This window comes from Gavialis gangeticus, unplaced genomic scaffold (assembly GCF_001723915.1).
Source record: "Gavialis gangeticus isolate Ggan-Ray unplaced genomic scaffold, GavGan_comp1, whole genome shotgun sequence".
In the NCBI taxonomy this organism is placed as follows: Eukaryota; Metazoa; Chordata; order Crocodylia; family Gavialidae; genus Gavialis; species Gavialis gangeticus.
In genome coordinates this window covers 15,150,572-15,160,492 of record NW_017729002.1, presented here as the reverse complement: position 1 = coordinate 15,160,492, position 9,921 = coordinate 15,150,572, and the positions used below count along the sequence as shown (strand labels likewise).

At 51.2% G+C, this 9,921-nt stretch overlaps 1 protein-coding gene across 1 annotated transcript in view; it reads right to left on the bottom strand.

The window, feature by feature from the left end:
* The window catches only part of AXIN1 (axin 1), a gene marked incomplete at its 5' end in the record, with an annotated part of 122,101 nt that overhangs the window by 28,734 nt on the left and 83,446 nt on the right, over window positions 1–9,921 (bottom strand). The window contains one exon of the mRNA XM_019507389.1: window positions 9,008–9,145. Within this exon, the coding sequence (XP_019362934.1) occupies window positions 9,008–9,145 (138 nt within the window). The remainder of the gene's footprint in view (window positions 1–9,007; window positions 9,146–9,921) is intronic.

Here is a 9,921-nt window from a genome sequence, read left to right as displayed (position 1 = left end):
CCCTCCCCCCCCCCCCCGCCCCCCCCCCCCCCCACCTCCCCCCCCCCCCCCCCCCATCCTGTTGTATGGACTTGGAAATAACGGTAACCCTACACTGTGTGCCAAAATCAGGCCTTGCACTGCCTTGTTCCAGCCCTATGCTGCCAGATCTGGCCCCACATGCCTGATGTAGCACACAGGGCCATGCTATATGGCCCATGAGGGTTCAGAAATATGGCAGCAGAGAAGAGGCAACTAAGGTTGCCCTGCTCCTCCAATATCTGGACTCTTGGGAGTAATGTGGGCCAGATGACATGGCTCTGTGAGCCAGGGGTTGAGCACCCCTTTAAACCATTGCTTCTGATAGCCAGGTGTTTCAGTGTTGCTGTGAATGAAGGCTTGCTAACAGTAGAGATATGGTGTTGCTGCTATCTGCTGCACTTTAAAAACAGTGGACAAGGAAAACAATGTGACCACTAGATGGTGCCTTGTTGTTACAATATTGTCAGAGACTCCCTCAGTCAAGTTTAAGAATACAAGGACAGTAAATTAAAAAGAAACTCCACCTACTAGCAAGTTACCTTTATTATTCAGGAAAGCCTGCATGTTTCTCTCCTTTGGGTCAACATACAGCATGTAATAACCAGTTTTAAAAACATGCCCATTTTTTTTCAACTATCACTCATACAGGAGTGGTTTTCAACCAGGGTGTCATGAGATCCTTTAAAGGTACCGGACAATATTAGCACTGTTAGATGTATACCCACATACAATTCACAAGACAAATCCTGAGAATCCAGATAGGAATCTCTAGTGTCAAAAACATTCTGACCTGTTGTGGTTTTTCAGAGTTCCTTGCAACAGAACCAGAGGGTAATCTTGGGGTAGGGGGCAGGGCTGGAGCTGGAGCAGCAGCAACCACCACCTGCCCCTCTGCTGCCTTGTACTTAAATCCAAGACAAGGGGCTTCCCCCAGCATATTAAATGGGGAAAAAACACCAAATTTATTTGAATTCAAAATGACTGTTTTGTCATTTCCTTGTATGGCACCGTTCAGTGAGTTACCACAGACATTTCTGTCTACCGCTATTATAACACACTGAACATTCAGTACATCAAAGGTGTCAAATATATGGCTTACGGAGGGTCATCTGGCTCACAGGGCTCCTAGAGGGGCAAAGAATTTGAGAGACTGCAGCTGAAATTTAAAATGCAGAGCTCTGTTTGGGATGCCTGTTGGCAACTGGGGGCAAGCAACAGCTGAATTAACCCTTGTATATCCCCGATGCCATTTGCACTGCCATCAGTCTCTAAGGAGCCTTGTAGTGCAGATTCAGCCAGACGATTTTTACACCTCTGCAAATATATTGTATCACTGGTGCCCAATGTTTTGGTCCTATGGGCTGGATGACTGGTGTAGGCCTACTACACCAGACCCAGCCCTGGCCGTAACCCAGCGCATGTCATATTGAGCTTGTTGTCCTGGCCTCAGCCCTGCACATGTCAGATTGGGCCTGCTACCTTGCCTGCAGCCCCATACAGGTCAGAAAAGGCCTGCTGCTCTAGCCCTGCCACCAGCCCTGCAAGAGCCATATCAGGCCTGCCCACCTCAGCTCCAGCTGCGGCCCTGGCCCCACATGCACTGGATCAAGCCCTAACCCTGCACTTTGGATCAAGCCCTCCTTCACCCACAGGCTGCATGTGCCAGATTGGGCCTGCTGCCCCAGGCACAACCCCATGCACACTGTATTGGGGCTGCCATCCCAGCCTCATGCATGTCAGCTATATCTTGCACACAGGCCTATGTCATCTGGTCTGTGACACTTGAAAATTTGCTGATGCAGGAGAGGTAGCAGCATTAATTGCCACTGCTCCCCTGCTGCCAAATTTCTGGACTCTTGGGAAGCCAGATCACATGGCTTTGAGGGCCAGGGATTGAGTATCCCTGTACTATACTATAAGGACAGCATATGGGTTTACTATAAAGCTTTACAAAGACCTGGGTTCAAAGGTAGATTAAGTCAAACAGGAAATTTCTTTAAATAGATTTAAAGTGATTCTCTGGCAGATGAGTTTGCTGAATGTGTTGTATTACTTTGGGTGCGTTTGTGAGGAAAGGCAGAGGGGTTTTGACACTAACTATACATGAAGAAGCTTATGACAACAAAAATCCTAATTTCTCTGCATCTGAATCACTCTTCGGTTGAAAAAGAAAGATGAAAACCTCCTGTACTACAATAGAATCATAGAAAAGCTGGACTGGAAGGGACCTCAGGAAGCCGTTTAGTCCAAGCTCCTGCTTGAGGCAGAATCATATCTATCAAAGGGATCCCATGCAAAACCTTGTCTAACCTATTTCTAAAACTAGACTATCAACTCTGTAACACAACTAACTACAAGACACATAACCCTAAAACACCAAGAAAATCCTAACTTGCCAAAGGTAAAGCAGGGGGATGGGGACACAGTCAGTGTCCCATCACTGCAAGGGTTGTTAAAAGGCATTAGAAAGATCCAAGAAAGAGGACTGTGTCTCCTCACAACAGAAGAAAGCAAAACCCACTGCAGCCCATACCAATTTGACTGTGGTAAAAATTTCCTTTCTGACTCCAAATGTGGCAATTGATCTGACTGGGGCAGGTGTGGGGGTGGGGAAGGATGCAGCAAGACCTTTTAACAAGAAAAGCAGGTTTTAAACGCAACAGGAGCACTGGCACATCCTAGTTCATGGGTAGGCAACATTTTTTGGCCGGAGTGCTGAAAAACACCATAATGCCTACTTCCGAAGATGCCAGAGTAACAGCATGGCAGAAAAACAAAATGAGGGCAAGGGGTACATGGCAGGATGCCCTGCTTGTGCCCCTTGACCCCCACCCAAAGCCTCTGCCCCCCAGTCCTGCTGTCCCTTGCCCCCGACTCAAAGCCCCTGCCCCCCAGCCCAGGCTCCGTCGCTGGCAGCAGAGCTGGGGCTGGCTGCAGCGTGCCAAGCAAAATGGCCTCGCGTGCCATGCTCAGCATGTGTGCCAGGGGTTGCCAACCCCAGTCCTAGTTAAACATCCCAACCTCAGCTACAGCCAACACCCGATGCTTCTGAAGAAGGCAAAACTTATCTCAGCTGCTTTAATCTTCTTTCATAACTAAGCCAGCTGTGAAGCTCTGCTTCTTTCTTTTGCTACTGATCATGGCCATCTCCCACAACCGCCTGCTTTAGGCTGCCGGGCTCCTCTCATTCTCTCCCAGCAATTCCTATGTGTGTGTGTGTGGGGTGGGGGGGTGCTCCTAGGCTTCCAACTGTTGCTCTTTACAGAGTACTCCAGGCATAGTTACTCCTAGGGTGTGGACACAAACACTTGGAGCCCTTTCAGAAAGGGAATGTTTCAAAACAGCAGTAGCTGGTTTATTCTAATTGTTATGTGTGAATGAGTGGAGAAGGATTCAAATGTAGGAAAACCTGCTTCAACTTTTAAAATTTGATGAAGGAGTGTTACAGTTGGAGGTTTTTCTGCATTTGAATAGTTCTCAGCTTTTCACCATTCACATGTAACAACTAGAGCACCAGCTGCTGCCCTTTTGAAATGTTCCTCCTTTGAAAGGGCTCCAAAAATTTCTGTGTCCATACCCCTAGTTACCCCTGACCAAAGCTTATCCAACTACTTCTTTTAAAAAGATGTTTGACAAGCATTTAAAATTACTTTTCTGAGGGCAAAGGTTGACAGCCCTGGAGATTTTACCCTGAACAGCTTGGCAGCTTAAGTGTCCCCCTCTAACAATTGCTAATACTCTCTGTCCTGATCCTCATATACCTCTATTGGGTAAAAAAGTAGCTGCAGACTCCAGCACCTAGTGGATTCTTGACCCCAGCTAAGGCAGGTAATGGGCCTATCAATGTAAGGCAGTGGTCAGCAACCCCCGGCACATGTCCCAAGCATGGCACGCCATGGTCATTTTGCTCAGCATGCCATGGCCAGTCCCAGCTCTGGGTGGCTGCTGCCAGCAATGGACCCTGGGCTGCTCCCAGCAGGGCTTGCAGCATCCCAGCTGCCTGCTAAGAGCGGCCCGGGCTCCCGGCTGGCAGCAGCTCCCCAGAGCCGGGGCCGGCTGCAGCCCCTGTCCCTTGGGATTTCCCCTCTGTCCTACTTCACCCCCACCCCTGGGGCTTCCTCCCTGCCCCTCAGGACTCTCCCTCTGCCCCCCCAGACCTTGCAGCTCCCAGCACTCTCCCAGAGGAGCAAGCAGGGAAGGGGAACCCATCTGCCACCACCAGTGGCGTGGCAGTGCAGTGGCCATCTGCCACCACCAGTGGCGTGGCAGTGAGCGGGTTCTATGAAATCTATGAGACTGCTGCTGAAATCTGAAATATGTAGGGTTACCATACATCTGGGTTTTCCTGGCCATGTCTTTTTTGGCCCCGTCTGGTTTTTAAAATGCAAGCAAATATCCGGGTTTTTGCTCTGCCTCTTCCCAGGCATTTCTAGCTTGGATGTTTGGACAGAGAGAGACACACACACACAGAGTGAGTGACAGTGAATGACACTGTGAGAGCAAGTGACAGAGAACGAGCGAGCTGTGTGGGCAGCAGGGCTGGGGGACACAGGGGGCTGCAGGTCAGGAGTGACAGGCACTGTCAGGGTTGGTGGGCTGGATACAGTTGGCCAGGAGTGACAGGCAGCAGCAGGGCTGGGGGGTCTATGCTTTAGAAGTGAGAGGCATAGGCAGGGGTGGGGCATAACACTGACCCCCCTCCCCCACAGGTGTCCTTTTTGATGGTAACCCTAGAAATATGGAGCTCTGTTGGGGACGCCTGTTGGAAATGAGGGGCAACCAAAAGCTAAATTAACCCATGTGTATCCCTGGTATCACACAGGTTTTGTGATGTGGGTAGTGGACCTTGTTACACATTAGTGAGAGCTTCAGATAAGCTGGGGTGTGGTGAGTTGGATCTATGGTGCAGGGCGGGCCTTGATTTGGGGGTAGAGAGGATGCAGGCAGTGCAGAGGGCATTATATGTAGGGTGGGGAGGGGGATGGTGGGCCTCATGCAGGGTGCAGGGGGTGCCACCTAGCCCCCGTCATGCCCCTGCCAGCCTGTATTAGGTGTGCTGCTCTGTCCACCTCTCCCCATCCCAGATCCCTGCTAACCGTCCACCCATCCCACAGCTCCTGGCTTACCTACAGTTCCCAGGAGAACAAGCAGGGAAGGGAACCCGCTCACTGCCACGCCACTGGTGGTGGCAGATGGCCACTGCACTGCCATGCCACTGGTGGTGGCAGATGGGTTCCCCTTCCCTGCTTGCTCCTCTGGTAGACTGCTGGGAGCTGCAAGGTCTGAGGGGGCAGAGGGAGAGTCTTGAGGGGCAGGGAGGAAGCCCAGGGGTGGGGGTGGGGAACGAAGTAGGACAGAGGGGAAATCCCAAGGGACACAGCAGGAGCCCTAGAGGCAGAGTTTGTGTGTGTGTGTGGTTGGGGGGGCGGTATCCAAAGGGGCAAGGGATGGATAGACGGGGTGAGCCCTGGGGGCTGGGAAGTGCCCAGAATGGGAGGATTCTTATCTTTAGGTGCTCTCCTGGTTGTACCCACTGTCACTGTAGGGGAAGACAGAACTGCTCCAAGTGGTGCTTTATGTTATGCTGGAGGACAGCTCCCAAGTGGTTTTGAGCCTGTGGAGCAGTCACATGTGACTGCAACACACAAGCTACCTAAAACCAGTTGAAGAGATCATTCTCGATGGAAGAAGATTATCTCTGACCCACTCAGAGGGCCCTTAGTATGTGTTTCCCTGCCCTAATGTGTATACACTTTGTTTTAAGGGCCCTTAACACATAGTTAAGTTAACATGTGATAATGCCTATCAGGACATTACAAACTGAGATGATCCATACACTCATTTAATTGAGAACCCTAAACTATTTGCTGAGGTTTGTGAATATAAGAACCTAAGAATTTACAGAGTGAGACCATATGGTCATCTGGCCCAGCTGCTTGCATCTGCAGAGAGGTGCCATCCCTTCTCCCTGGCTGCTGCAGCAGCTGCTGGGCAAGGGAGCTGCAGGTGAAACTCCTCTGGGGACCCTGCTACCTTGCCTGATTTCTTGCTGGAAAAGGCTTCCCTGTGGGACTAGCCCCTACCTGCTCCACCTGGGCTAGCCCTCATGCTGCCACCACTGCTGCTGCTCTCCCTCCTCAGCAGAGGGGGCACCTCTACTCACACTTGCACCTGCACCCACTCCTGCTTCCAGCACCTGAGCTGCCACGGTCACTGCACAGCCTGAGGAGACCACATATCGCCAGCGGGACACCTCCACCACTTCCATCTACACCAGCACCTTGGCAGCACCTCTGTGTATCTGCCCCCCATGTGGTGAATCTTGTGCTTCACTCCTGCTTGCCTTTGTGTCTGTGATAGGCTGAGCAAGCCAGCTGTGTGCCTTGCAATCCCTCATGTGTATCTCCTGCTTGCCCCTTGCAGAACACTAGCCCCTAGTCCCCCACTTTCCCCCTTCCCCTCCCCCCAGCACATGCCAGCCCCATCCCACTCCACCCCCAAACCATAGTGCAGCTGGAGGAAGTGCCCTGCCAGAGCCAGCCTGACCTCCTCAGTCCATCTGCCCAGCAGCTCCACTTCCCATTTCACCCTCAACCCATCCCATAGCAGGGTAAGGGCCCCCTGAGGGGCCTGCCCCTCAGCAGCCCCCAACACAAAGTCTGGCAATGAGGCAGAGGTGGGGTAGGCAGGGGACAGACAGAAGGGTCAGGTGGCTTCCCCTGGCCAGACTCCCCCTGGAGGGGCCACAGGGCCCCCCAAAGGACCCAGGGTAAAGGCTTCTCTGATGCCTCCTCCACACCTGGGGGTTGAAAGGTAAAGGGCCAGCTGCCAAGCCCAAACCAACAACACCTGTGGGGACCAGGTGCTCCTCACCAGGGAGCACCATACCCACACTCAGCATATGCCTTCAGCCCTGCCAGCATGGCATTCCATCCAGGAACCTACAGCTGTGCCCAGGACACTGTGGGTAAACCCATGGCCTCTGAGGCTGGGTCTTCCACCACTGCTGCCCTGTCCACCTCAGGCAGTGGGAGCCCCTTCCAATCCTGCACCCGCAGACACAGAATGAGGTGCTAACTGGTTAAGAAAGAGGGCCCACAGATTGAGACCTACATGTGGGCCTTGGCTTGGGCAGAGAGGGGCCCCCAAGATTGTGACAGCCTCCAGGTTCCATGGCTAGGGTGCAGGACCTTCTCAAGCTTGCTTGCTTGCTTGCTTGCTTGCTTGCTGGGAGGGCCTGTGTAGCAGGACACTAAGGTGCCTGCTACTCTCAGAGCAGAGGCACAGGTGTGGGTTGCTAGGGCAACCACTGGGGAGTCAGCTAACAGGAAGGGGCAGGGCCTGGCACATATATACCCTAGGAGTGAGGCCAGAAGGGCAGTTCTCCATTAGCAGCCAAGGGAGAAGGAGTTCTGCCTGAGCAAGCAGAGTAGAGAAGCCTGATGGGGAGAGCAGCTCCTGTTCGTGGATACGGGGTGGAGAATTCCCTGGTAGGGATTTGAATGATGGTTAGCCAGTTGGCTTAGATTTTATGTTATAGCCCAGGGGCTTGAGTTTCTGTAGTTTTATAACATCAGAGGACCGGGTGAGGCTATTAGGGGTTAGAGGAAGCCTCATAGGGGCTCCATGGTAGCATGGGGACCCCGGCGCCAGAGAGGGCGTGGCATTTTGGACCCCCAGCCCCAGAGAGAGAGGGCCGTGAGGAGCAAGAAGCCCCAGAGCGAGGGGGCGGCGAGAAGCCCCAGAGTGAGGGGGCAGCGAGAAGCCCCAGAGCGAGAGGGCAGAGAGAAGTCCCAGAGAGGGGAGCGGTAGGAAGCCTCACCAAGAGAGGGCAGCAGAGTGCCAGGAAGGCACAGGACAAGACAGGGTGGTGGAAGCCGAGGGAAGTAAAGGAGAGGGCCAAATTACAGCAAGGTCTAGGTCAAAACCACGTCAGTACCATCCGCGAGGCTTGGACTGCGGTGTAGGGGAGGAAAGGAGCTGCAGATAGCGCCTTCTAGCACTGGGGCAAAAAAATAAAATGGGCAGCCTCCCGCTAATTAATATCCATCAATTAACCAAGAGCAAGGCATGGCAGGAGAGAAGGCAGGCAGTTGGCCCATAACAGGAAGGCGGAGTCACCGATAGAAAGAATCTTGTAGAGGTACTCCTTTCACAGCCTGTCATTCCCACTTGGCCATCCTGTGGGAGGCATCAGAGAAGGCAGGAACGGGGGGGTCACGCAGAGCCCCTGGCATGGTGAGAAAATGGTGTACTTGATATGGGGGAGGAGGGCACACTGAGTGTCTGGCATGAGGAAAGGAGAAATGGGAAGCACTGAGACACCCTGGAAAGTGGGGATACGGTACTACTCAGCTCCTGGCATAGAAGAGAAGGTGGGAATGAGTATTACATAGAGCATCAGGTGTTAAGAAGAACTTTCTAACTATGAAGGTGTTAAGTACTGGAAGAGATTACGTAAAAAGGTTGAGGAATCTCAATCATTGGAAGAATTTAAGTGCAGGTTAGACAAGTACCTGGCTGAGATGGTTTAGATATGGGTGATACTGTCTTGAGCAGAGGATTAAGACTGGATGACCTGCTGAAGTCCCTTCCAGCCCCATTTTTTTAATTCAATGATTATACAGCAGAAAGCGGCTGCACAAGGAGCCTCAGCTATGGAGAATGGGGGAAGAATGGTGGTTCAGGTAAAGTTCTTAGTATGAAGGAGGGAATTAGAGGAATTGAAAAGTCTTTGAAGTGGGGAGAGAGAGAGAGAGAGAGAGATAGAGACAGAGAGAGAGAGAGAGCAAAGATGGAACAAGGGGAGCCTGGGGTAATGGAGGCATGTAAGTAATCCTGTTGTAAACTGATGACCTTGTCCTACAGAAACCATGCAGTGCAAACCTCCCCCACCATTGAGCATCACAGCAACTGAAAGAACCCCATGGTTCAAGTTTTCCAAACACACTGACAAGCTTATAGAGAAGTTAAGGTTATTACTAACCGCTCGAACACGTTTAAGGCGCTCTTCTAACTTTTCCTCTGCTTCACGTTCCTTTTGCACTTCCTCCAAGCGATTGATCAACTCTGCAGCAAACTTCTGTGGTTCAACATGGATATCCTTTGGCATTCGGTATGTACGCTAAAGAAAGAACACATCGTAGATTAGCAAAAAATAGCCATGACAATGCAAGGAATCCCCTTTTGGCATGGGATGACATTTGTCCTTATCATGGTCAGGCAGGTTGAGGAGGGTACAATATTGATAGATAGGCACAAAGGGGATAGATTAGTTAATGCAAACAACCTGCTATTGATGGACTGTTGTCTAGACAGCCTTACTGCGATCTCCTTCCAGCATACAATCTGCATTGTGCCTTAGTATGGAAGAAATTTTCTATAGTGTGGACATACAAATAACCAGAGAGGTGAGAGGATTTAGTTCTTTATCATGTCAGCTACTCTGTGATGCAGGGTCTTATTTTGTGGTAAGTGGAAGCCAACCTGCAGTAGCTAAGCCCTCAATGAAGGAGGAGAATGTTACTATAATTCAGTTTTCACTTACCATGGGGCACATGTGTAAATATAAGGAGTTACTGTGAAGTAGGTGACACATGGCAAAGCCCCTCCTCATTCCTTTTACTTTATGGTAAGCTATTTGTATGTCTGTGGCCCTCACTATGACAATTCCAGAGGTGTGGTTATGTTTGGATCATAATAAAGAAAGGCTGGAAGGGACCTCATAAAAGTCATCTAGTCCAGCCCCCTGCTCAAAGAAGGATCAATCCTGACTAAATCAGCCTTGGATAATCCTGCCCTATTTCACGTACACAAGTGTTCATGCCTTACCAGCTGTAGGAGTTTAATTTAAAGAAGTGCCAGCTTCAGGAAAAGTCTGAAAGGGAGTAGCATTGATAA